This window comes from Emiliania huxleyi (genome assembly GCF_000372725.1).
Source record: "Emiliania huxleyi CCMP1516 unplaced genomic scaffold EMIHUscaffold_1, whole genome shotgun sequence".
In the NCBI taxonomy this organism is placed as follows: domain Eukaryota; phylum Haptophyta; order Isochrysidales; family Noelaerhabdaceae; genus Emiliania; species Emiliania huxleyi.
This window is the reverse complement of record NW_005202428.1, coordinates 19,199-45,591: the sequence shown is the minus strand read 5'-3', so window position 1 is coordinate 45,591 and position 26,393 is coordinate 19,199. Positions and strand designations below refer to the sequence as shown.

The 26,393-nt window shown below is 64.9% G+C and overlaps 6 protein-coding genes across 6 annotated transcripts in view; 4 read left to right on the top strand and 2 right to left on the bottom strand.

Moving 5' to 3' along the window:
- Nucleotides 1–402: 402 nt before the first annotated feature.
- EMIHUDRAFT_308146 (hypothetical protein) lies at nt 403–1,155 on the top strand (the record flags this gene model as incomplete). The annotated part of the gene is made up of 3 exons (XM_005793825.1): nt 403–639; nt 741–838; nt 921–1,155. 3 exons carry the CDS (start codon nt 403–405, stop codon nt 1,153–1,155), a joined length of 570 nt encoding a protein of 189 aa, XP_005793882.1.
- A 6,800-nt stretch (nt 1,156–7,955) lies between these two features.
- Nucleotides 7,956–9,225, top strand: EMIHUDRAFT_193713 (hypothetical protein; the record flags this gene model as incomplete). Its single annotated transcript, XM_005793824.1, has 2 exons — nt 7,956–8,210; nt 8,596–9,225. The coding sequence occupies 2 exons, from the start codon at nt 7,956–7,958 to the stop codon at nt 9,223–9,225; spliced, it is 885 nt and encodes a 294-aa protein (XP_005793881.1).
- A 3,746-nt stretch (nt 9,226–12,971) lies between these two features.
- EMIHUDRAFT_193712 (hypothetical protein) lies at nt 12,972–14,241 on the top strand (the record flags this gene model as incomplete). The annotated part of the gene is made up of 3 exons (XM_005793823.1): nt 12,972–13,422; nt 13,549–13,570; nt 13,791–14,241. 3 exons carry the CDS (start codon nt 12,972–12,974, stop codon nt 14,239–14,241), a joined length of 924 nt encoding a protein of 307 aa, XP_005793880.1.
- A 991-nt stretch (nt 14,242–15,232) lies between these two features.
- EMIHUDRAFT_349048 (hypothetical protein) lies at nt 15,233–16,366 on the bottom strand. The gene is made up of 3 exons (XM_005793822.1): nt 15,973–16,366; nt 15,524–15,686; nt 15,233–15,375 (listed from the first exon to the last, which is right to left on the bottom strand). The coding sequence occupies exons 1-2, from the start codon at nt 16,031–16,033 to the stop codon at nt 15,544–15,546; spliced, it is 204 nt and encodes a 67-aa protein (XP_005793879.1). The 5' UTR covers nt 16,034–16,366; the 3' UTR covers nt 15,233–15,375; nt 15,524–15,543.
- Nucleotides 16,367–20,358: 3,992 nt separating this feature from the next.
- Nucleotides 20,359–20,970, top strand: EMIHUDRAFT_56556 (hypothetical protein; the record flags this gene model as incomplete). Its single annotated transcript, XM_005793821.1, has 1 exon — nt 20,359–20,970. A coding segment is annotated over one exon (612 nt), but the record flags the coding sequence as incomplete, so codon positions are not given.
- Nucleotides 20,971–25,071: 4,101 nt separating this feature from the next.
- EMIHUDRAFT_60882 (hypothetical protein) overlaps nt 25,072–26,393 on the bottom strand; it is a gene marked incomplete at both ends in the record, with an annotated part of 1,909 nt that continues 587 nt past the window's right edge. The window contains one exon of the mRNA XM_005793820.1: nt 25,072–26,109. Coding sequence (XP_005793877.1) covers nt 25,072–26,109 — 1,038 coding nt within the window. The remainder of the gene's footprint in view (nt 26,110–26,393) is intronic.

The window sequence follows — 26,393 nt, the reverse complement described above, 5'->3', positions numbered from 1 at the left end:
TGCGGAGGCCCCTTACTTAGCCCTAGCCGGAGCTAAGGGGCCCGGCTTTTTCTGCGCTAACCCTAGCTAGGGGAAATCGCTCCGGAATAGGGTTCCCGGCACCATCGGGCGGCGCCACACGGATGGAGGGAGTCGGGTGTGAGTGAGTGACACACACACACACACACACACACACACACACAGGGAGTCGGGTTTGCCATTGGGGGCCGTGAGGGCGCTTCCTGCCTTGCGCCGGCCAAACTTGCCGGTGCCCGGCGCCCACGAGAAGGCGCCGCCCAGCTCAATTCATATTACTGGGTGCAGTCACAGTCTTACCCTCCTGCCTGCGTTTGGATCGCGCGCACCTGGAGAACCTCGAGAACACCACGACGGCTCCACAACGACGTCCACAACGACCGCTCCATGCACACAGACTTGCACAACGCCCGCGACGCCCGCGCCTCGGACGGCCCGCAATTGGCGATGGGCATGATGGTCGCGCCCTTCAACCTTGCGAAGCGATGGCTCGTCCGCAGCACCATGCTATCGGGCGGCCCCGTCCAGCGAGGCGAGGTTGTCTTCCGGTTCGTCGTTGGCCTCGAGGCGCTGCCGCGCGGCGAGAGCGACCAGCTGCGTGGTGAGGCGGCCAACTACTCGGACGTGCTGCTGCTGGAGCAGGCGCGCTGAGCGGCAGAAATCCGAGGCGGCGCACACATTTGAGATTGCACCGAGGCTCAGGCCAGCGCGGCGCCACACCGCAGGCGCTGGACGGGAAGAGCGTGGCGATGCCGTGCTCCTGCATCGAGAAGGTGCACGGCTGGTACACGTATGCGCTGCGCCGCTGGCCAGCCGCTCGCTGGTACGCCACCGCTTCGCACCTCGCTGCGAGACATGCCACGACAGAGGACACTTCACACCTAGCTCTTCGCGCTTCGCTCTAGGTACGCGAAGACGGAGGACGACACGTATGTCAACCTGCGCCAGCTGCTCGCCGACTTGCACTCTCTGCGCAGGCTCCCGGCGGTCTACTACGGGCTGATGAACGCGTGCGCCATGCCGCCGCTCGCCGCCGCCAGGCACACGCCCAGCGGGTACGCCGGCTGCTGGATGGGCGAGTTCGAATCGGCGGCCCCCGAGAGCTTGCGCCTCTGCCCTGTGTCGGACTCGAGCGCCTAAAGGCTGACAGCTCATCGTGAATCATCAACCCGTTAGGCGTCACTGGCCGCGCGGGCAGCCGCGAAAGTGCCACGGCGGGGCCCCCGCACCCTTCGCCACCGGCCCGCTGGACGTGCAGGCCGCCGAGGTTGCGCGCGCGGTGTTTGAGACGTGCAGCTACACGCGCCGCTTCATGGAGGTTGGCACACACAAAGAGGCACCCCCCCCCCCCCCCCACCACCACCACCACACACACACACACACACGTAGCCTCGGCAGCTTCAGGGGGCAGTGCGCGTGCTGCAAATGCAAACCGAACCTTCAAAGAAGTCGCCTGGTGCATGTCACAGCCGTCGAGTTTGCTCAGGTTGGCCGCGCCGAGAACCGGCGGGCAGGCAACTGCGCCAAGCGACGGGGCACCAGCCGCGCCACCACCTTCGCCTCCACGTCTTGCGACTGCACCGTCGGGCACTGGATTGGGCAGTGCCGTCTCAACCTGACCGTCGCAGACATGACGTGGACGAAGGGCCACCACTACCTCCACCGTGCAGGAGGGCTGGGGTGGGTCGCTCCAAGCGCCGCGTCGATCGCAGTGCACTACCTGAAGCAGCACGACGGGCCGTCGGGGCCCAATGGGTCGCGGTACGGAGAGTGGCTGCACACGCACGCCGCGTCGTCCGCTTCGGCCCGCCCCGCCTTCCCGCCGCTCCTGTGGAGGTTCGAGCAGCCGCCGCTCGCGGCGCAGCAGGACCGTGGCGACGACCTCGACCTGTCCGCCGCAGACGCGGGGGAGCTCCGCGTCCCTCCTCCCCGCCTGACGGCGATGCAGCCCGAGGTGCAGCCGAGATGCAGCCGAGATGCAGCCGAGAGACAGCCGAGGTGCAGCCGAGAGGCAGCCGAGAGGCAGCCGAGAGGCAGCCGAGAGGCAGCCGAGAGGCAGCCGAGAGGCAGCCGAGAGGCAGCCGAGAGGCAGCCGAGAGGCAGCCGAGAGGCAGCCGAGAGGCAGCCGAGAGGCAGCCGAGAGGCAGCCGAGAGGCAGCCGAGAGGCAGCCGAGAGGCAGCCGAGAGGCAGCCGAGAGGCAGCCGAGAGGCAGCCGAGAGGCAGCCGAGAGGCAGCCGAGAGGCAGCCGAGAGGCAGCCGAGAGGCAGCCGAGAGGCAGCCGAGAGGCAGCCGAGAGGCAGCCGAGAGGCAGCCGAGAGGCAGCCGAGAGGCAGCCGAGAGGCAGCCGAGAGGCAGCCGAGGTGCAGCTTCCTGAGAAGCAGCGGTTGGCAGCAGAGATGCAACCGAGGTGCACCCCACGACACCGTGGCGGGGAGACGAGGCCCGTTCACAGCTGCGGGTGTGAAGAGGGGCTGTGTGTTTGCGTGAACAGGTGCATGCTTGGTACATAAGGACGTGCGGAGAGAGGAGCTCCGTGGCTCTGATGCGCGCCGCCGACCGAGCGCTGCAGCCCAGTGCCGGCCCGCGGGGCTCGCGCGGCGCCGTTGACTATTACGGCGGCAACCCGGCCGCTCATCGCCGGGTGCTGCGGGTGCCGCCCGGGCTGCTGTACTGAGTGCACCCCTCAACGGAGTAGGTCGCGTGGCCGGGCTACGGATGCCACCCGAGCCGCTTCTCCGCAGACCCAGCGGCCGCCTGGCAGGCTGCCCCCGCCCTAGAGGGAGCTGGTCGGAAATCTCTCGGTTGTATCTCGGCTATACCTCGGCCACACCTCGGCGTCTCTCGGCCGTCTCTCGGCCGTCTCTCGGCTGCACCTCCCGCCCCAGACGCTGCACCGCTCCACTTTCCCCAGCGAGGCGCCGTTGCGCGCCGTGCGCAGCCTCATCGCCGCGAGATCGTGCTCCAGGCTGTCGGCCGCGCAGCCGGCGCAAACGGCTCGTCGGCGGCGGTGCTGGGAGAGCGGTGGCACCCGCTCGCGGCGGTGCTGTGAGCGTGAAGCAGCATGTCCTCAACGCCCCGCAAGTGTGAGTAGGGGGCAGCGGCGCGCGGAGCCGAGCGCGCCATCGGCCGCGCGCAAGCAGGCGCCGCCGGCTCGAGCGCGGACGGCGGCGTTGCTCGCAATGCGCGCGCCGAGAGGAGGCGCGCGGCGGCTGCAGGGCACGCAGCTGCCAGGGGGTGCCATCGCAGCAGCACGTACGGCGGCGGCGGCGGTGGCTGTACAGAGCTCTGCCACCCAGAGGGCGGATTCCGTGGCGGCGAGGGAGGAGCGGGCGCTGCGCGCGCTGAGGCGGCCCGCGCACACGCGGCGAAGTGCATGGTGAAGTGGCACTTATTTCACACCGCCGGCTGTGGATAGGCGGCTGCGGGAGGAGGGGCCTCGCGTCGTCGGCTGGGAGGAGGTGGCGGCGTGGGAGAGGGCGTTTGGCTGACCGGCGTCGGTGCTCAGCCCCGGCTCCCCGGCATGGAGCGGCGAGGAGCGCTGCCATTTTTGCAAGAAGGCTGTGCCCTTCCGTCGCGCGCCGCGATGTTATCCTTGGTGTGGACGGTTTTTTTCGCGGTATCCGCGCCGGGATACGGCGGGATACCGGGAGATACCGGGAGATACCGGGAGATACCAGGAGATACGAGACACGGGCAGACGGGCATATACGGGCATATACGGGCATATACGGGGAGATACGGGGAGATGCGAGGAGATGCAAGGAGATACGGGGAGATACAGTCAGATATTGGAGAGATACATATCAAGATACCGCAAAAAAACCGTCCACACTAGGACTGATGTTGCTCCGACAGCGCGACACCGCTCTGATTTATTATATGAACTCGGGGGCACAGGACGCGGCACAAACACCGCTCTGATTCGACTTTTCACTTCAAACAAAGACAGTCGCACGACTAGTTGCAAAAAGTCTCACAAGGAAAAATCAAAAACTACCAAAAACGCTGTCACGGTCAGCTCGGCACGATCTACTCAAAAAAAAGTGACGTAGAGCACCCACTTTTTAAGCGTTCCGTGCACACACAAGGTCCGTCCGCGTGCACCGCCAGCTTCCCAGGGCCATCGCGCGAAAAACGACGGAGGAGATGCATCCTAGCTGTCGCCACCGAAGGCGACTCGACGCCGATGAGATCGGAGATCAGGCTCTGACAGGTCACACGTCGCTCCTTTGACGCCGACGTGACTCACCCGTGCAGATCACATCAGGACACGGTCTCGGCGCGCTCGGTACGACGCCTGCGACCCGTCTCGGGTCAGGTGGCACGACGCTCATCGCGCCTACCAGCGCTGCCGAGCGTACAGGTTGCCACGACGAGGTCGAGCACGCTTCTATACGCTCGCCGAGCCTTCCTTTCCATCCCATTAGGCAGCCTGGGAACGGTGGCGGTCAGAGGCAAAGCCTGCGAGGGGTGGTGGAACCACATGTCACGGCCACCGCCGGCTCGACGCACGATAGCCTCCGGAGGCTGACTTTGAGGCACCATCACCGGACGATGTCGACGAGTTGGGTCGCTCTCGCGGTAGCCAGGTGGCCCCCCATACTAGTAGCACCAGCCATGGCCTCAGGGAGCGCGGGGAGGGCGCTGGGAGCAACACGGACAAAAAACATCAAAAGTGGTCATTTCCACAGCACCCCCGTATTTGCAACTAGTCGCACGCCCCGCAGCGCGGCGCGTGCGACTGTCAGGAGCAGATCCGTCAGTTAGTCGTGTTCACGCCGCGATCGTGCCCTCACAAACCTGTGCACCTCATCCTCTCACAGACCAGCGCACAGCGCCATAGTACTCGAGTACTTTCTAGGTGCCATTCCCCGGCCGGTCTCCGCGTGAGGAGCACCTGCCATCGGCCCCCGGAGCCGTTCTGGTCGTGGCGGCGCACGAGAGCAAGCGAGACGGCCATCTGCGGAGGGCGCGATGCCGCACCGCCCCCCTGTTGCCCATCGACTTCCCTGCCCAATCCCCCGGCTCGTCTAGCGATCGCCCATCGCAGGTTTCGCGCCGCCCGCTCCCGCTGCCCCTCGGTCAACGTGTCCCGAGCGACTTGAACGGTCGCCGTCGTGACCGGCGACGGAAGGCGAGGCGAGGTCGGCCATATCATCGGCAAGGGCGGCAGCTAGGAGGGAGGGCGGTCCGAGCTCCCGTCGGATCCCGCCGCCGCCGCCGCCGCCGCCGCCGCCGCCGCTCTTTTGGCCTGCGCCAACACCGGCATCCAGCAGCTGCGTATCGGAGTACGGGGCAGCGGGCAGCTCAGCGGCACATAAGGCACCCGCCGCAGGCTGTGTGCACTCCAGCAGCTCAGTGGAGCCGGAGCACCCCAGACCGCCGACCGGCTGCCCGTTCGACTCCGCATGGTCCCTCGCGCGGCTGGCGGCGCCAGCAGCGCAGCCGCCAGCCGCGGCTCTCGGCTATCTCGCCATCGGCGTCCTCCCCGTCCTCGCCTCCGCCACCGTCTTCGGCGGAAGGTACCCTCCGGCGCCGGGCTGTCTCGGGTGACAGCAGCAGCGACGCCATAGAAATCAGCAACGATTCGGGGGATGCTTATTGGTCGAGAGCACTTGAGGAGCACTTGGAGTGCAGTCATCAACCTCACATCCAGGGCCGGGGAGCTAAGAAGCGCACCCAGCGGGCCGGATGATCGGCATCGGGTTACGGGCTAGGGAGCCCTAGCCCCGGGGGTGCGCGTTCGCAGGGCAAGGGCCGTAAAAGTAAACAAACAAACACGGGTCTCCGAGGGCTCCGAGTACTTTCTTCTCAACAACGGAGTGCATTGCCGTTCTTAACGGAGTCGCTTAGGCGGCTCCGGTGGTGAGCCGGTGTGTGTGCCAGTCCGCGCCAGTCCGCGCCCTTGTCGTGCCAGTGTGGTGTGAGAAAGGCTTGTATTTTAAGAATTCGCGGAGGAGGTGGAGGAGGCCGCACGGGCGGCGGAGAAGGCGCGGGCGGCGGAGGGGAGGAAGGGCGGCGGCAGCGGGCGGCAGTCCCGCGAGGCACGCCGGCGGAAGGGTTCGTCTTCGCGGGGCGGGGTGCGCACTGCGCGCCGCGAGGATGAGGAGCCTGAGCCAGGGGAGGGTTGGGAAGGGGGGGCGAGGCCGGAGGAGTATGACGGCCTCTTCGACGGCCCATAAGGGGCCGTTGTCTGCTGTGCCTTTTGTGGTGCTAGTTCGTGCCAGTCTGCTAAAGAAAGAAAGAAAGAAAGAAAACAGACAACCCAAGGGAGGGATGGGAGGACGGCACGCCGCCACCACACAGGCTGCTGTGAGAGGGGCTTGTTTTTGTAGAATTTAAACAAAACAACTCTCTCTCACAGCACACAGGCTCGACACAGGTGCGAAATCCGAGACCCCTCCCCACCGCCCCGATCCCCCCACCCCTTTGCTCCCCTCCCCCCCTCGGGAGGGCCGAACTGAGGCGCCCGTGGGGACCCCGCACTTCCCTTCCCCCCTCGGAGGGCCGGACTGAGGCGTCGAGGGCCCCGCTCTTTCCCTCGCATAGCGGCCACTCTTCGGATCGCTGGTCGAGCGACCCGGGGGATGCCCCGCGCGCCTGACCCAGGCGCGAAAACGAATCTGCGAGGCGTGGCCGCTTATGCGGCCCGATGGGGAGGAGGGGAAGACGTAGGGCGTGCTTGCGCGCCTTTCTGAGGCCCCTCCAACCCACCCGCGCTAGGTCCTAGGTGACGTAGGGGAAACCCGGCGAGCCTGGGGAACTAGCCGGGGCAGTCGGAGAAGTGGCAACTCCGTGCACTGACGGTCGGCCGCCAGAAAACACGCCTCCGTGGCTCGGGTTACACCAATCCTCGCTACCCAACGCGGCCAAAGGATATCCACCTCGAGAACCTCGAGAGAGGCGCGTTCTACTCGCAGAGTGTGGGTAAACGAAAGTACCGTATACGGTACTATCAGAGAAAAAGCCGAAAAAGACGCCGGCGGCCGTCCCGACGAGCCAGCCAGCTGCCGGCTCGCACGGCAGCCTCTTCCTATGGACCAGCCTCGACTTCCATACAGTCAACATTTTGTCGCTGCGTGCTCGTGGTGAGCTGTGGCGGCGGTCGAAGTTCGCCCAGATTCGGTGACGAGCGCCGGACGATAGTACCGCCTCTGTTCGCCCTGTGCATGTCAGGCCAGGCTGCAGCAGGGCACTACCATCGTGCTGCCCTGTTGCAGCCTGACTTTTCCCACTGTGCACAGTCGCCAGAGCACCACCACCGCCCGGCATCGTGTCACGGCGAGCTCCTTCTGCGCCCGCTCGCGAGGCTCTCGCGCTCGCACACTTTGGCCATCTGCTGCTCGCGTTCGGCGAGCTCTTCTCCGCACTCCTGCCACGGTGCCGTCACCACACACCTTCTGGCTGGCCTGAGCCGCGCGGGGTCGCCGGCGGGGGCAACGCGTCGACCTCTCTCTCTGGTGCACCACGGGCCGCAACGGCCTGCGAGCAGCTTGCGCGAGGAGGCAGTGTGCCGGCACAGTCGAGCCGGAGCATCGGGTTCTTGATGCATCTGGGGTCAAGTTTGACCTTATGTGGTATAATATGCAACAATAATGCTATGCTCTCACCCAGCCTTTTGAGATATGATCCCTCAAAGTCGAATTTTCGTTTACTGGTGACCATAGTACCGTTTGTCTTGTTTGCGTTTCTTCAAACGAATCCTTTAAAGTCTCGACAATCACTCAGCTGCTTATGTGGCACCGCAGAGGCTCCCTTGGGGATGCCTGAGGCCACCCCAACCACACACTAAGCCGTACGTAGACGAATTGCGCGCTACTTTTTTCGTTTACCCACATTATGCGAGTAGTTCTGGCTTGTAGAATTCTCAACCACAAGGCTGTGCAGACTTTGGCTACAACAGCGCGCGGCGAGTGACAGCTCCACTAAAATTTTACACATGCAAGCGCTCTCCACGGTCGCGTCGGCGGCACGCCTCGTCCCTGGCTTCCTCGTCGTCGACTTTGACGGCACCTGCACCGTCAAGGAGACGATCGGTCTGCTGCCACGGCTGGCCGCCCACCTTGGGCAGGAGAGTGCGGCGGCGGCGAAGCTGGCGCGCTTCAAGGAGCTGGAGGAGGAGTACATCGCCGGCATACGCCGCGTGAACGCGCGTCACGACCTCGACGGGCCTCCGCCGGCCTCGCTCGACCTCGTCGGCCTGGAGCGCTCTCACACACACCTCGCTCGCCCTCTCTGCCTGCCTGCCTTGCATCCCTTCTCTCCGCTCGGTGCACGCAGTGTGCGGCCGTCCAACGCCTTGGCGGTGTGTGTTCACACTCCAGGAGCGCTGCCTCGCGGAGCAAGACGCCCACTCGACCGAGGCGACGCACCCACAGCCCGATCGAGCCCGAGATCGGCCGAGATCGAGCCCGAGATCGGCCGAGATCGAGCCCGAGATCGGCCGAGATCGAGCCCGAGATCGGCCGAGATCGATCCCGAGATCGGCCGAGATTGGAGCCCGCGATCAGCCGAGATAGAACAAGCAAGTAGAGACGGCCGGGTGCTCCGGAGCAAGAAGTGCCGGACCGGGCCTCTAGGTGACGAACCGCGTGGGCGAGAGCGGCGTGCTGGCCGGCATCTCTCCCTCCGCCGTCGCGCCGACGCTCGCAGAGTGGGCGGCCAACCCAGCCGCGCCGCCGATCGCAGAGCTGCGCCACGGCTGCGCAAGCACTCTCGGCTCGGCCTCCGCGGCCGGGAGCCGGCTCGGGGTCCTGTCGATCAACTGGTCTCCGCCGCTGATCCGCGCGACCCTCTCCCCCCTCGCCGCTCCGCTAGAGCTCTGGTGCAACGAGTTGCAGCCGGACGGGTCGATCGTGCTTCCCGTCCCCGGCGCTGCCGCCAAGCGCGCGAGAATCGCTGCCCTCGTCGACGCGGTGTGCGCGAGGCCAGTCGTGTACGTGGGCGACTCTCCGACCGACCTGCTTGCGATGCTCGAGGCTGACGTTGGGGTGATCATCGGCGAGTCCGCCTCTGCGCGCCTCATCGCGCGCCGTTTTGGCGTCCGGATCGCGCCGCTGCCGCCGTCGCTGCGGGAGTGCCTCGCAGCGCGGGGTGCGCAGGAGGGCGAGGTCGCGGCCGCCGCAGACAGCCCTGGCGTGGTGTGGGAGGCGGGGAGCTGGGAGGAGATACGGCGGTGTCTGCTGAGCGAGCTGCAAGATCCAATCTGACACGTGGGGCAAGGCCGCCCTTCAAGCACTGTTCAAGCATTGCCACTGTTCATGTTCCTTCTTCGTCCGTGTACACGGCATTTTAAACGTGCAACTGCTGCCGTCCCGCGTGGGCGGTTCCTGATCCTGTCGTTTAGCGAGACGTAAAGACAGTGTGGGTTGCGTGGGAGACGCGCGAGGGTGCAGCTGCAGGGTCGCCCCCCCCCCCCCCCCCTCCCCCGCAGCGCCCCACCACCTCTTCGTGGGCTACAACGTAGGTTGTGACTGTGTGTGTGGAGAAGTTTATCTTACTACCTTACCTAGTACGCTACGTGATGTATCTTATGACGAGGACACCGGCTCCGAGGAGTATTCCGACGACAGGGCGTCCGACTAGCTGGCTTCACGTAAACGCACAACCCCGGGCCCCGAAATCGCACAGTGATGACCGAGTGACATGCAACACGGGGTCCCAGGGAAGGCGAGCAAAAACCTTATCGCGCGCGCTAGACGCCGACTCGGAGGCCGCACCGGTCGGGCGCGCAGCCGGAGAGAGAGGGAGGCGCTCAATCGCCGAACTCGGCGCTGGCTTCACCCATATCTTACCCCTTCCGTGCCCCCCCCTCCTCCGACCCCCCAGGCTAGATGGAGTAGTCAGATGTAGATTCTGCCCCACACAGCCCCTTACCCCTTCACCCTCCTAACCGCCACGCCGCGAGACAACGTGTGAGCATAACTACGCGGAATTCGGCCAAAAGAGCTCGAACTTTGAACGAGGGTACAGCCCAACTTACGATGTCTGCACACTTACAGACACGCACGAGCGAGGCTCGTGCGTCCCACGCCATGTTCATGTTCATGTGCGCAAGTGTGCGCGCGCATCGGACTGGCCGCAGCGATCTATTGCCGCGGCGTCGCGGCATACTAAGCGTCTGTCGCTCTAACCCCCCGGCTCCACGAGCCAAGAAGCGGCAGAGCACATCGGTGGCGCAGCGGAGCGTGTCGGTGCTCGCGTGACAAAGAGCTGTCAGTGGTCATGTCATGTGCCTGCTGGGAAGCTCGCACATGCCTGCGTGTCCTCGTCTAGTGGGATGAGTATGCAACACGACGCCATGCGTGCGCCTTCCCACAAGCGAGTGTACATCATCACGCCTTAAGGCTGGCCCTTCAGCTCATCAATCACGGCAACTCACTGGGCACGGCAACTGCAAGAACCCAACCAACAGTAGCACCAACCGGATTGGCATTGGTCGTGCCCATAGCGAACCCGGTTGCACGATATGCCATTGGCAAGCTTATATTCGCACGCCCCCGAGCACACCGAGCCAGCGGTAAATCCAGAAGTATGAGCTATGGCACTGGCTGTTCACGCGACAGGGCCCACCCGGATACATCAGGCCGTCCGATTCGACGCATTTGTTGCATGTGCACTGCCCACTATAACACTCTTGGTCGCCACCACCGACAGTGCCACAAGATTCTTGAATATCCTTTAGCTCTCGACAGGTACCAAGGCCAGCCACCCAACTGCAATAACCGTATACCATGTTGATATGGCCACTCTGGCATATTTCGTTTGACCAGCAGTCGGCCCCTTCTGGGCATTTCCCTGAGGCATCGGAGCAGTAATCCGTTGATCCGCGTATGTCGCAGCAAATGCCGGTCGTACACCCTGAGTCGGAATCTGAACCACTCTGATCAGGGCACACTTGATTCGGGCCATTCTTGGCGGTGCAGGTACCAGTGCCAAAATAGGAACCCATGCAATAGCCACTCTCGCAGTAGTCATTTTGATAGCAATCTGCCCCATCCACTGCCTTGGGGGGCTTGGGGGGCGGCGATGGCGGCGGCAGCGATGGCGAGCTTCGAAAGAAGTCGGCCAAACGCTCGCTTTTGTAGCATCCTTTCGGGTGGCAAGGAAATTTATCAACTTGGTCAAACCGACGCTTGTCTATCGCCGGCACGGAGTGCATTCTCCGTCGTTGCCGGTCGGGGTGTTGGTCGGGACATGGGCGACGCGACCAATGCACCGCTTCCATGGCCAGAGACCACGTCAGTGCAGTTGGTCGCGCCGCCCCGCCCTGCGTCGCCCGCCGCCGCGCCGCGCCGCCGCGCCGCGCCGCCGCCTCGCGCCGCCCGTCGCCGCGCCGCGCCGCCGCCCGACAATTATTAATTCATTATTAATGAAGTAATAAACAATTATACCACCCGCCGCCGCGCCGCCCCGCACTGCGTCGCCCGCTGCCTCGCCGCGCCGCCGCCTCGCGCCGCTCGCCGCCGCGCCGCGCCCCCGCCCGATGATTAATAATTAATAATTATTACCCGATTATTAATAGCGTGTGTGTTTGTGTGTGTGTGTGTGTGTGTGTGTGTGTGTGTGTGTGTGTGTGTGTGTGTGTGTGTGTGTGTGTGTGTGTGTGTTTGCCTGATGGCACGCCACGCCACCGCCTCGCATCGCCACGTACCGTGCTCAGCACTGCGTCGCACCTATTTCGGAGTGAGGGCCGTAGCCCCAAGTGACCCACCTCGCGCGCTCTGGCCTGTCTGGTCTTAGAGCGTCATGTTGAGAGTAGACTCGAGTTGCCCCCCTCGTCAGTCCTGCACGAAGCTTCCGCTCCGAGAATACTTACGGAATACAAGGTGGGTGGCGAATCGACGTCAGAAGTCCGTACGGAGATACGAAATACAAGGGGGGTGGCGAATACGTCAGAGGTATGTACGGAAATTCGGAATGCAACGGGGGCGAATACGTCAGAAAAGTAGTACGTAGGGGCGCAGCGGCGGGCAGACGTGTGGTTAGGCGCTCGGGCGGGCAACCGTGCGAGATGACCCGAGATGACCCGAGATGACCCGAGATGACCCGAGATGACCCGAGATTACCCGAGATTACCCGAGACGACCCGAGATGCATCACCCTAGATTACCCGGGATTACAATTAATAGTTAGATGAGGACGTGTCAACTGTGAGGTGCCGACGCGTGAAGTGCCCCGAACTTTCATCTGTGTTACTGTGAAGGACCGACGTGTGAAGAGCCTCGACCAATTAACAAATAAGTGAGGACGTGTCCTCCATGAAGGACCGACGTGTGAAGAGCCTCGACCAATTAATAAATAAGTGAGGACCTGTCATCTGTTAAGGGCCGACGTGTGAATAGCCTCGAGCAATTAGTTAGGTGAGGACTTGTCACCTGTGAAGGAACGACGTGTGAAGAGCCTCGACCAATTAATAAATAATTGAGAACGTGCCACCTCGGGCGATGAATAATTAGGTGAGGACTTGTCCCTCAAGCAATTAATAATACGTGGAAGGGAAGGGCAGGGCAGCGGCGAGCGGCGAGCGGCGTCGACGACGCAGCGAGGACACAGTGGTGACGCGATGGTGACGCACACAGCGGCAGCGTTCGCGGCGCAGCGCCGACGGCGGCCCCGCGCCGCGGCGCTTTGAGTGAGGCAGACTACCCTGCACAGCCTGCTGGGCACTCCCGACGAGCGGCACGCCACGCGCGCCCGCCGCGGGCGACGCGGGCGGCGAGCCGACACGCCTCTCACAGGCTTGGACAGCACTGGCGAGGTGAGGCAGCCAGCGCCGGCCTCGGAGGCGGCTGCAGTAAAAGCAGCGAGCCAGAAGATACTGTTCAGGGTGTAGTGAGCAGGCTGCCGCAGCGCGTCGCTGCCACTTTGGCGCGACCAGGCCCCCTACTGGGAAGGAGCCAGAACCCTGCCAGGCTTGCCTGGCTCCCCAGGCCACTGCCAGGCCTCTCCTGACATGCCTGAGGCCGCGAATGCCACACCATCGTCGCTCGTCGACAGCAAGATTGCGGCGCTGCTCGCTCGCGCGCTGGGGGGTAGTCCGGCATCCGGTTCGCTGGGCGGGAGCGTCCTGGTCGGCGATGGCCTCGTGGTGTGCCCTTCGACGCGCAGTTGCGACTCGTCGAGGCTAACCGAGTACTCGCGGCACGACCGGCCCGCCGTCCTCTTCCGCTCGCCGCTGCTTGGCGTCTCGCCGGCGCTGACACGCTGGCGCGACCCAGTCTACCTAGGCCGTGCGCTCGCCGCGCACGACTGCCTCGAGGTGGCTCACTCGCCCGCGTCGACCGTCGGAGGCTGCGTGCATGGCGGTCGGCAGCTTTCCGCTCTGCTCGAGCGCAGCCGGCGTGCGCCCTGCCGGTGGCCGTCGCGGCACGACTACTCCTACCTCTTTCACGAAGCGATGCCCGGTGGAGCTCCCAAATCTACCGAGAGAAAGAGCACTCAGAGCCCAGAGCGGGCCAGACGCACATGGCGAGACGTAGCCGACATCTAGCCGGCATCCACATGTAGCCGGCGGCATCCACAGCATGTAGCCGGCGGCATCCACAGCCTGCCGTGCGAGCAACGGAAAGAACGGGAGGCTGCGCAGCGTCCACAGCATGTAGCCGGCAGCAGCTCGTGCACGCACCCGTCGCCCACGTCGAAGAGCTGGTCGCGCCACGGCTGCCGCGTAGGTGCAAGCAGTCCGGGAGGACGCGACTCGTGGAGGCGAGACCCGCAGCTGGGCCGCAGTACGAAGCGGGCACACACCGCGACAAGTGCGTGTGCGCCATAGGCTCTTGGCGAGGGACCTGCCCCTGCCGTCGCTCGCGCGGCTGGGATCGCTCGCGGAGAGAGACCTCACCGTGGCTCGGCTCTATGCGGGCGCCGCACTCACCGGGTCGTACCTTCATTGGCACGCCGGCGCCCTCAACTACCTCGCGGCGGGTGCCAAGCTGTGGCTGGTCGCGCCGCGCTCGTCGAGCGGCGGCCCGCTCCGCCGGTTCACGTACGGCCGCGTCTCCAACATGTCGACGCATCGCTGGCTCCGCTCCGAGCTCCCGACGCTGCTTGCGGTGCCGCGCCTCGCGCTCTTTGTCCAGAGAGCGGGCGAGGCGGTCTACGTGCCGCCGTATGCGCCGCACGCCGTCGTGAATCTCGAGTACAATGTCGGCGCGACTTTCACGCTGAAGGCTGCCGAGCCGTCTCTGCCGGTTTGGCTGCTCGCGAGCCTCTTCGGCGGGTGAGAGCTGAGACAGGAGTCTCAGGACGTAAACACGACGCACTTGGAGCACTTGGACGCGTTTTAGCTTACCACATTATAACGCGGTAGCGTTCGGATCGTGCACTGGCCGGGCGTGGAACATACCCGTTCCACGTGCAGAACTTGCAGGCGGGCTTCGAATCGCAAAGGCTTTTCTTAATTGTGTGTATCGCGCGATAGCCTTTAAAAGAAATCGCGCCCAACCGAATCCCCGAAAGTTCTGATCCCCTAGCGAAAGAGAGACCGTCAGGGACAGGGGAGCGGGATGGAAAAACTAAAACTAAAAATCTTTCCGCCGCGCACCCCCCGACAATAGGGGCTTTCGGCAGGCAGCGCGAACCGCTGTGCCTCGGCGCGCCGGCCGCCGAAATCCTCTCAGAGTTCTTTGGCATAGGGGAACCCCGACCCTAAATTTTTTTCGACTGCGGCGGGCCATCAACCCCCACACGAAAAAAATATAATTAAAATTCGTGCATATCGTCGGATTTTCGTTCGGCGACGCAAACTTCTCGTCCCACGTTCAACACGGCGCCCGTGCATGCAGAAAGGATGCGTCCCTAATCCGTCCTTTTGGGGGGACGACCGACGGCTTTTTGCGCCACTCCCCTCTCTCATCGAGCATGAGCGGGGAGCCGGTGATGGTCGACAATACTGGCCGTACGTGGCCGCGCATCACCAAGGACAACGCTGCGCAGCACCCGTACCCCAGCCTGCGCCACTGCAAAGAGCGAGGGCCCGGCACGGCGCCCTACTGCTGGTACCTGCAGATTTCCGGCGAGCCGACCTGGGACCAGGAGTATACGTCATTCAAGAAAATGAAGGACATGTGGGACGGCTGGACAGGCAAGAATGAACGACGTGCGCAGGCCCGGCGCGAGAGCGCGCATCTAGGGTACGATACTTGACCCCCCCCCCTTGGCGCCTCGTGTTTTTCGTGCCAAACCAGCGCGATCTCGGCGGGGCGTCAGCGCCTCTCGGAGGGGCATCATGCGCTCCCGGGGCCGCCCGACGGGGCGGGCCTCTTGCTGATGGACCCAGCCGAGGTGCCCAACCAGTCGCAGCCGCGCTGACGCGCCGCGCGCGACCACCAGCCAGCTTTTCGAGGGGCCCGAGCACGGTGCGCCGAAAGAGTAGACACTCTCCGGTCCATCCGGAATTTTGTCGTTTTAGTTAGCACTGCTGCTGCAGACAGGGCCCGCGTGACCCCATGCCCTTCCCGGATCCAGCTCGCTGAGGTGTGACGTCACCCCGATGACCGCCCACAGGTGGCTGATCGAAGCGCCACTCATCGCTGCTTTCGCGCGCCTGCTCCACAGAGGGCTCCTGCGGCTCTCCCTCGTCGCGTGACCGCCGCCGACATCATCTGCTCGGTCGTGCCCGCCGGCGCGGAGCTGCGCCACGTCGAATTGTTCGGTGGCTCGACCGCCGGCGCGCCCACCCTCGCCTCCTGCGCGCCTCACACCCAGTATTTTCCTCGCGCGCGGCCGACAAAGTAGGCACACGACCACCTCCCTCCCACTCACCCCCCCCCCACGATGCACAGCCCGTCCACTCTCGCCGGCAAGGCGCACGGAACGCCCAATTTGGGCTGGAAATGCCGCCGCCACGGGTTGGTGGCGCCCTCGGCAGCGGGGCAGCGCCACGCCGCGCAAACTTGCGCGACAAACTTGCGACCTCTGTCCCTCGTATTCACCCCAGATTTTGCCCTATCCAGGCTCACCCGGTACCGCGAGCGACGAGCCGCGCCAAGTTTGCTCCATTTCCGACAAGTTCATCCCGCCCGAACGCCGATCTTCGGCCGCCTGGAGGCCCAGGACGGGGCTCGGGACCGGCCAGGTGTGGATTCTCCACGGCGCTGCGGTGTATCTGCGCGCCCATGGCGCGTTCAGGGGTGTGCCTGAGGCGTGTAGACTGCGGGGCGCCGCGATAGCGCGGCGCCGACGGTTGTGTCGCGCACTGTCACACCCACGACGCGGTCACAGTGTGTGTGCAGTGCGTCCACTCCGGCGACCGTGACGCCGTCGGCGCTCGCCTATACCGGCTAGTGTGGAGCTTTCAGTGTGGTTGCGTGTTGTACTAGTGATGCTGCACTAGGCGGCCCGTTTTTAGCAAAAACCAGATACCACATCGCGTGTGGTCGTCGAAAAACCGCATCTTCGCCCGTCTGGGACCTCTTCGTACGGCTCCAAAAACCGCTCCTTAACGACGGCTACGCGGCCCGGCGGTCGATCTGCGCCTTCTCAGCGGTGGAGGGGATGTGGGCGGTATGTGCGTACCGCGTGGTGTTGCGACGGTTTGACGAGTGCGACTCCCAGCGTCGACTTTTCGACCCCACGGAGCCTCTGCTGCTCCGGGGGGGGGGGTCTGCAGACCACCCGGCCGAACTTCAGAGTCGCGGTGCTCCTCAAATACCGCTCAAACGCCCACGATGTTGTGGAGGGGACATATGCTGATGATCCTGGCCCGATTGGTTCGCTCAGAAAGCTTCTGGGCGGTCGTTAAGGTTCGCTCCCCGCACACCGGCCCGGAAGTATCGTACCCTAGACGGCAGCAGCAGGAGACGGATCGCCAAGGCCACCGTGACAGCTATCGTGATGCAGCTGCTGCTAGTCGTGCTGCCACCAACGCGGCTTCCACGGCGCTGTTGCCCCACGAAGAGGCGCAGGCTTCGATCCTCGAGTCACGCGCAGGCGCAATGGCGGCAACTCTGTTGGGAGCAGTGGGCGCCGATGGGCTCGTTCCCTTTAAGCCGATGGTATTGGGCTTTGAGCGGCGCCGACATGAGCAGCTGCAGATGTGCCCGCAACTCTGGGGGGTGGCGTATAAATTGGCGGGGGAGGACGGTGCACGTATGATTGTTGACAGCCCTGAATGGTTGCACAATTTCCAGTGCCACGGCCCGCACTGCGAGCAGCCAATTTTCGAGCCTCACACGAGCCCGTCGGATTGCCGGCTCATCCACTTGTGCGACGGACGTGGCGAGGCAGATGCAAGGGACGCAGCAGCTCTGCCTTCATTGCCGCGTTTGCCACCCATCAGCCTACCTGTGCCACATCTCGAAGACGTCAAGAGCCGCTTTGAGTCAGGAAGATCCAGCGGGATCATGTACGACGCAGAGGCGGAGGCGGCACGCCAGGATTGGGACGGCGAGCATGGCAAAGCAGAGCCCTTCTATGCTGTGTGGAACGGCCCCAAGCTTGACTGGCCAGCGTACCTCAAAGCTGAAGTCTTCGAGGGCGACCCGTCAAGGTGGCTAGAGATTCAGGTGCAGTCGTCAGCAGAGGATGATGCAAGCGGACTCTCTCGAGAATGGAACTGGCTTCGCTCGCGGTGGGATGACACAAAGGCATTGACCTGCGATCAAACTCTCGAACCCAATTCAATCTTTGCAGATTGGCGGCTAGAGGGTATGGGTGGACGAGGGAGTGAGGGGCTACTTCCTCCGTGGTTGCTGATTCGGCGCGTGCTCGCCATCATGGAGTCACGGTTGCAAATGCACGGGCGCCGGCTGTGGTGGCGTTCCGTCTTCTACGCCCCACCTGGCTTTGCAAAGGAGTCTGACTCGCGACACGTCGAGTGCAATCTGGCCCTCATTTCCCACATGCAGCTGGCAGGCCTCGGCGAGCGGCGATTCGACAAAGAGCGGGCACAGTACCTCGGCAACGAGCTCAACCTCGTCGGTGGCATGCCCCTCGAGCGACAGCGTGCCAACTGGCATGGCTGGAACGGCCGATGGGGTGAGGCATTCTTTTCGACGGGTGGATCAAGTTCGAACTTCTTGAACAATTATCTTTTCAACAGCCACCACAGCATCGAAACGCCGTGGTGGTGCCCGCAGCGAAACCAGTGGATTGGGCACCGGCCCCTGGGCGGCTGCGACACGTGTGTGCTACCACCAAACTTTGCGTTGCCGTACCTCTGCACGAATGACGGGCGGACCAAACACCACATTCTCAAGGCGCTCGTCGACCTCAACCAGCGGCAAGGCGCACTGTGCAAGCACCACTACCATCCCGAGATGGCTATCCTCGAGCACCTCACCTATGATAACTACGTCCACGATTGCTGCCGTCGGGCCGCAGAGGGGCCGCCATCGATGTGGAGGGACGCCGAGCGATCCCTGCAGGAAGAGATGGCGCGGCGGAACCCTCTGCGGCCCTCCACTTCCTGGCAACCTAGGTATGGCCCCACCCGCTGCTGCGGGCTTGAGATGCGCTCTGCTACCACCGACCAGCCCTCCTGGGCCTTTGCTGCGCCGGGATACTGCTGTGATCATTGGCAGCTCGGGCGCGCAACCATGACCGTACTTGGCTTTCGACCAGTGCCAGGCGGCGAGACGGAGCAAGGGATTACATACGCAAAGTGGATGCAATGCTCTGGAGAACGCTCTTCTCGTCAACATGCCAGTGAGCGCATCTCTGAGCTGCATCAGCACGTGATCTTGCCGAGCTTCGATCCGAACGGAGAGTCACGAGTGGACCGCATCGCGCGAGCCGTGCTCAACGCGCCAGTACCAGCTGTGGTGCCTACCGTGGCCGCTCATTCCTCTCTACAGTGCATGGAGTGTGAGGAGTGAGGATTGGTGTCCCATTAACATTATGACTTACTTACCTCTTGTCAAGTGAGTGCTTCTTTTCGGCGCCGCCGCGCCGCCACCCCTTTTGCGCAGCAACACCTTAAACTTCATGGCCCTCCAAATTCGGGTCGGAGCGTAGCGGAGAGGGCCCCGAGTTTGAAAAGGGCGACGGACGCTTGCGTCCTAGCCTCCAACAACGCCTCCCCGGCGCAGAGGGGCCCCCGGAGGGATGCTCAACCGCTCCACGCCACGCCGCTTGCGGCGGTCCTATTCCCAGCTCCGCTGAGGGCCGTCGCGTTATTTAACCCACTGTAGGTGATTCACGGCTACTCGCAGAATGTGGGTAAACGAAAGTAGCGTATACGCTACTATGAAAGAAGAAGCCGAAAAAACACGCCGGAGTCAGTCCGCCCGAGCCAGCCAGCTGCCGGCTCGCACGGCAGCCTCTTCCTCTCGACCAGCCTCAACTTCCGTACAGTCAGCATTTTGTCGCTGCGTGCTCGTGGCCAGCTGTGGCGGCGGTCGAAGTTCGCCCAGATTCGGTGACGAGCGCCAGACGATAGTAGTGTCTCTGTTCGCCCTGTGCATGTCAGGCCAGGCTGCAGCAGGGCACTACCATCGTGCTGCCCTGTTGCAGCCTGACTTTGCCCACTGTGCACAGTCGCCAGAGCACCACCACCGCCCGGCATCGTGTCACGGCGAGCTCCTTCTGCGCCCGCTCGCGAGGCTCTCGCGCTGGCACACTTTGGCCATCTGCTGCTCGCGTTCGGCGAGCTCATCTCCGCACTCCTGCCACGGTGCCGTCACCACACACCTTCTGGCCGGCCTGAGCCGCGCGGGGTCGCCAGCGGGGGCAACGCGTCGACCTCTCTCTCTGGTGCACCACGGGCCGCAACGGCCTGCTAGCCGCGTGCGCGAGGAGGCAGTGTGCCGGCACAGTCGAGCCGGAGCATCGGGTTCTGGATGCTTGTGGGGTCAAGTCTGACCTTATGCGGCCTAATATGCAATAATAATGCTATGCTCTCACCCAGTCTGTTGAGATATTATCCCTCAAAGTCGAATTTTCGTTTACTGGTGACCCATAGTAGTGGTCTGTCTTGTTTGCGAGATCTTCAAACGAATCCCTTAAAGTCTCGACAATCACTAAGCTGCTTATGTGGCACCGCAGAGGCTCCCTTGGGGATGCCTGAGGCCACCCCAACCACACACTAAGCCGTACGTAGACGAATTGCGCGCTACTTTTTTCGTTTACCCACATTATGCGAGTAGTGTCGAGCCGACTCCGTACCCGGGTACTGGGGCTCTACGCTGGGGCGCCGGCGCGGCCTGCCACTGACTGGCCTGCGCAGCCACTTTTTCGACGCCACTCGCCGTCTCGCTGTCGAGTCAGAGTGGCGGGTTCAAAGCTGCTCTTCGGGTGACGGCATGGCGCAAAAGATCCATGCTGCGAGATTCGACGCCCTGCCGAACAGCTCCGCCCGGAGCGGTCGCCACCGCGCCAGGCCGCGGAAGCGGCCGGCGGAGCTCCAGGTCATTGGCGCGGGCTGCGGCCGCACAGGCACGACCTCGCTCAGCATGGCCCTCGAGCGGCTTGGGTTTGGACCGTGCCACAGCATGGCTGCGGTGGCGAAGATGGTACGCGAGCGGCCGTGGGCTCGCGCGCTGGAGGAGCCGGAGCGGGCCGACTGGCGCGGGCTCCTCAGCGGCTTCGGCTGCAGCGTCGACTTCCCCGCGTCGGTTGCGTACCAGTGGTTGCTCGCGAGCTTTCCAGACGCCAAGGTGATCCTGACCGTGCGCGACCCGCACGACTGGGCGCGATCTGTTGCCACGACCATTTGGAGCGAGTACAGCGCCGAGCGCTCGGCTCTGCTTGCGCCTTTCCGCTCGGCCGCCCGCAGGCTCGGCCGCGCCTACCGCGCCCACTTTTTTGAGGACTCTGACGGCGGCGTAATGTCTGGAGAGCTGCGTGACACGCGTGCGCTCGCCACCCGCTTCGAGGCGTGGAATGCGCGGGTCGCCGCGGCGGTGCCGCCGGAGCGGTTGCTTGTCTTTCGCGCCTCGGACGGTTGGGCGCCGCTGTGCGCCTTTCTCGGCGTGCCCGTGCCGCGCACGCCCTTCCCGCGCGCCAACGATAGCGGCGCCCACACGGACCGCATGCTGGCGATCTGGCGGCGCGCCGTCGCAATCGAGGCGCTCTACCTCGCCCTGGCTATCGGCGCCGTCGCAGCCGCCGCCACGAGGCGAGGCCGCACCGAGGCGGCGCTCGCAGTGTCGTTGGCGCTACTGCTCTCCGCCGTAGGCTTTCTTCAGCCGGACTGAGGCCGGAACGGATGTGTTGCAATAGATACCGACACGGCTCGAGACGCGATGAGCCGAGACAATGGACACGTGCCACGAGCGTGTGTTCTTTTTTTCGGCCTGGTTGTTCTCACACTTTTGACGAGAGCCTGGACACGTTTTGGCGACGGCGGCCCGCCAAACGGTGGAGCCACGACTGTCTACGGCACTCACAAGACGATTTGTTCCAGTCTTAGCCAGCAAAAGGGAGCACACACGACTTAGCAAGTCCGCACTAGCGACTGCCACTCGCCTAACCATGCCTTGTCACAAGTGCTCTCCCAATCGCGTACAGGCACACACACTCCGCCTGTTCTCACCCAAACACTCTATCACACCCTTGCCTCCCTGCCAGAGCGAGCTAGATTCTCCCCGCCTCCCTCCCGCCTCTGCCGCGCGCCTTCTATGGACGTCAAGTGCAGCACCTAGGGGGAGAGAGGGGGTTTGCCCTGGTAGGGAGGTGGCGAGGCCGCGCACTGCAAACCCAGTGTGAGGAGTGGGGGAGCTGGGACAGGGCGTGTGCGCCTCTGATCTGTCATGGTCTAGTGGCCGATAGGATCCTCCCTTAGGCAGCGATGGCGGGTCGGGAGAGGCCCGAGTTCTCAGCCCGCCACTTACTGTCAGCCTCTCTGACTGCCCAGGGTCTCACCACGATGCCGCCCGAGTAGAGGGGGTAAGGTGTGTAGAGTGCGGCTGTGTATGGAACCTCTCTCTCCGTGGATCTCACCTGAGCCCACTCGCGGTGCGAAGGCTCCTAATGCGGCAACTGAGCCCGCAAGGGTGGGTCACTAAGGGGGAGGTTACGTTGGTTGATATGTTGTGTTGTGGCGTAAAGCTGTGCAGCGGCGCAGCGAGCCCTGCCGCGGCTCGTCGTCGAGACTGGTCGGTGGGTGGTGCCTGTGTAACAGCTGAGGCAGGGAGACTGCCTGTGAGTAGCGCAGCCGCGCGGTCGCCCGAGGAGTTGGGATGATAGGTGGAGAGACAGGTGCGACCGTACCTGGGTATGGCGCAGGCTGGTGGCTAGGGTTAGCTGGGCGCGCACGGCGAGTCCAGTCACATTGCCGCCAGCAATGCGTCGTCGGCGAGACACGGACGCACGCAAATATGTTGTGTCCGCGCTGTGAAGCAGGGCTCGCACTCGTAGGTATATTGTTGGCAAATCAAGACACAGAGCTCACACAGCACTCAACCTGCCAGAAACGTGCGACTGTTTGGCTCACGCCAGGGCGCTCGTTGCTCCTCCGTCTCTTTGTATCTTCCATACTGCGTTTATCAGAAGACTGCGACCCGAAGGCAGCAGGTCGGACCTTGAGACAGCATTGTAGATCCCTTGGGCGAGGGTGGTGGAGAGGGCGGTCCGTCGGCGCCAAACCACCTCCCACCGAGGCGGGCAGGTTCCACGCGTTCCCAGACAGCCCCATTGGAGGTAGACCGCTCGTCTAGCCAATCAGCCTTAAGCGAGCGGCCTGGCCGTTGGAATGGCCGAGGAGGGGAGCGAGGACGACTGTCTCTGACGGCGAACCTCAGTTACGAGCCGCCCTCCCCTCGAGACGCGAGGCCAGTGCACTTGGGGCCAAGCCCCAGCGTGCACCGTCCCACACGCCTCACGCGGCCTCTGGCTGGAGCGGGATCGCAAGCGAATCCCCCAGGCCGGCGCACGTCTTCCGAGAGAGGAGCAGGAGCGAGGGACCTTCTTAGTTGTCCGGCATGCAGGCGCATGCACGGCCGTTCAGAAATTTTCCCAGCCGTTGGAATGGCTCCGCTCCTGCCCCTCACCGGGCCGAACGGGTAGTGGGCGTTGGCGCCGAGGAGGGAGGAGTCGCTGAAGGACGGGTAGTCGTCGGTCGTGCGGGGGGAGGAGGAGTCGGCGAGCAGCAGGGAGAAGAAATGCCTGAGAGGGTGGGGAGGGAGGCGTGAGGCGCGAGGTGAGGGGCGTGGGGGCGCGGGGGACGGGGCGTGCGTGGGACGCGCGGCGTGAGGCGCAGGGCGTGAGGCGGGAGGGCGCGGGAGCAAGGAGTTGTGAGTGTGTGTGTCTGTTTGTGTGTGTGTCTGTGTTGGTTTGTTTCATTGTTTGTGCGAGGGCAGGGCAGGGCAAGGCAGGGCGGCGGCGAGCGGCGAGCGGCGTCGGCGAGATCGGCGACGAAGAGAGGCGATGGTGACATACACGTCGGCATTGTTCACGGCAGCAGCGCCGGTGGCGGCCCCGCGCAGCGGCGGCGGCGCCCTGAGTGAGGCAGACTGCCCTGCACAGCCTGCTGGGAACGCTCCCGACGAGCGGCGCGCCATGCGGGCCCGCCGCGGGCGACGCGGGCGGCGAACCGACACGCGTGTCGCAGGCGTAGACAGCACTGGCGAAGCGAGGCGGCTGGCGCCGGCCCCGGAGGCGGCTGCAGTAAGAGCAGCGAGGCAGAAGTCACTGTCCAAGGCGTACTGAGCAAGCTGCCATCGAGCAGCGCGCCATGCGGGCCTGCCGCCGGCGACGCGATTGGAGAGCCGACAGGCATCGAAGGGGTAGGTACTGAGGAGGGCCATCGCGCCCGAGGCGGTCCGCGCCGGCCCTGCAGGCCGTCTCAGAGAGCCTGGCGAGGCTGTACAGAATGCCAAGAGCATACTGAGCAGGCTGCCGTCGAGCGACGAGCCATGCTGGCTCGTCGCAGGCGATGAGGTCGAGGAGCCGATCGGAGCGTCGCAGAGGCTGCCGACCACTGCCGTTCGCCCTCGGGCCCAGGGGTGGAAGGCAAGCTTCCTGGCGTTTCTGGCGAGCGTCCAGACGTCGCAGAGCATCCGGCAGGCGCGCAGCGACCCAAATTTTTGCTCACCGCACGGCCGTGCGAGCCGTCGGTCGGTGGTGATGGTCGGCGTCGGCGCGCGCCGCCCAACGCGGCGCCGGCGGTGGGCGTCATGTGGCGGGCGTGGGAAAGAGCATTGTCCGAATTGCGGCGGACGTCCCTACCGCCACAATTGTGTATCAATGGACAATGCGTTTCGGTGGGGATGTAGGAGCATCACCTTAGTTTCGGCTTTCGCGCCTCATCGGGTTGATGCCAGCGGAGTCCATTGAAGCTATGAAGCTATGAAGCGGTGTACACAACCGTACGGTCGGCGGACTTGTGTTCGCCCGTGACCCGGGGTTGCTCCCCAGGCCGAAGCTGCCGTTTCACTCGACTGACCAAACTGTGCGTCGTACGCGCGGTACCCGTTCAGCCGCGCCATCTCTAGCGCCGTTGCGGCAAATCCCCACACCTCTCACTCAAACAAGTCCTGCCGCTCCGGCCTGAGCCGCTTCCCCGTCGCGGACCGGGGGTAGCCAGGCCCGCCATACAACCCGCCTCCGCCGCGCCCAGAGCGGCTTGGCAATGCCTCCCCGCTGGCCTGCCCGGCAACAGAAGCCTCGCCCGCCGCTGCTGACGGCACGGCAAGGCACGCGCCAGAGCCGTCGCCAGGGCTGAGCGGGCCATCGGGCCGACGCGGAAGGCCGGCGATGCCAGATGCGCCCGCAGGCCGAGTTGATGCCTGCCCTCCGCCGCCGCCGCCGCCGCCGCCGCCGCCGCCGCCGCCGCCGCCGCCGCCGCCGCCGCCGCAATCGCCGCCGCCGCCGCCTCCACCGCAATCGCCGCCGCCTCCATAGCCTCCATAGCCTCCATAGCCTCCATAGCCTCCATAGCCGCCCCCGTCGCCACCGCCGCAGCGACCGCCACCGCCGACCCCGCCGCCGCCTCCGCCGCCTCCGCCGCCAGACTGGCCTGCGGGGGGACCTGGCCGCAGGAAGGAGCGGATGTCTGGCGACGAAGGCTTTGCGCCGCTGGCTGCCGCCGCCGCGGCGGGGCCAGAGAGCGCCGCCCCACGCAAGCCTGCGGCGGCGGGGCCAGAGGCACCGGAGCCGAACCCGGCGGCGCGGCCGCCGGACATCAGCGACGAGGTGACCTGCAACTTCTTCTCGACGAGGCGCCACATCACCTCATCGACGGAGCCGCGCGCGATGCAGTAGAAGACTTGCACGCGCTCCGCGAGCTGCGAGATGCGGTGAGCGCGGTCCTCCGCCTGCGCGAGGTCGGACGCGTTCCACGCCAGCTCTCCGAAGACCACGACGCTGGCCGCGGTGAGCGTGAAGCCATGCGAGGCCACCCGGATCGAGAGGATCGCCAGCCGTACGGCCGGGTCGCCTTGGAAGGTCGCCACGCGGTAGTCGCGCGCCTCGTGCGGCACCTCGCCGTCGATCCGCACGTGGCTGCACACGCCGCGCAGCCGCTCCTCCCACAAGTCGAGCACCGCCTTGTGGTGGCCAAAGAGCAGCAGCTTGCGCCGCCCCGGCGCGGCAAGCAGCCTCGCGACGTGGTCCGCCACCGCCGCCGCCTTCGCGCGCCCCGTCTCCATGTAGGCGAGCGTCATCTCCGCCGAGTGCTCCTTGGCCGGGCCCGCCGCTCGCTCCGCCTCGACTCGAGCCCACGCGCGCGCAGCCTCGGGCGCATCGATCAGCAGCACCTCTCGCACCTTTGGCGGCAGCTGCGACTGCACCTCCGCCTTTGTGCGTCGCACCATCAGCGCGTGCGTCAGCACGGCGTGGAGCTCCTTCACATGGCTCGCGCCCTTAGCGTCCCAGCCGAACCGCCCCTGGTGTGCGGCGGCGTACCGCCGCTCGAAGTCCTGCCGGCGGCCGAAGATCCCGGGCCGCAGCAGCTTCGCCTGAGTGAAGATCTCCGCCGGCCGGGAGGGCGACGGCGTGCCCGAGACGAGGACGAGCCTGCGCACGCCTCCCAGCAGCGGCAGCAGCGCCTTCGAGCGCTGCGACTCGGGCTCCTTGAGCGCGTGGCTCTCGTCTGCGATCGCCACGCCGAAGCCGGCCGCGCGCAGCTCCGCCGCGCGCCGGACCGCGAGGTCGTACGAGATGACCACCACACCGCACCCGCCCGAGAGCGAATCCTTGCCGCTCTCGACCAGCTGGACGCGCGGCAGCGGGGGCAGCGCGCCGCCGCCGCCGCCGCCCAAACCGCCGCCGCCGCCGCCGCAGCCGGACGCGCCAGCTGCGCCGGCGCCCCGCGCGGCCTCTGCCTCACCGCCCCACTTCCCCTCGCCCGCCCACGCGGCGGCCACCTCCGTCCCCACCGTCTCCTCCTCCCTCTCCTCCTCCACCGCCACCGCCTCCTCCTCCTCCGCCGCACCCTCCTCTTCTGACGTGTCGACATCCGACAGCACCGCTCTGACGCCGCCCCCCCGACGCGCCC

Excerpts from the sequence above, each read along its gene's own strand:
- EMIHUDRAFT_349048 (XM_005793822.1), bottom strand. The coding sequence starts at position 16,033 with ATGAACTTGTCGGAAATGGAGCAAACTTGGCGCGGCTCGTCGCTCGCG. Across the intron at positions 15,687-15,972 it reads GCTCGCGGTACCGGGTGAGC|CGGCGGTCGAGCCACCGAAC; the intron begins CTGGATAGGGCA and ends GGGTGGGCGCGC.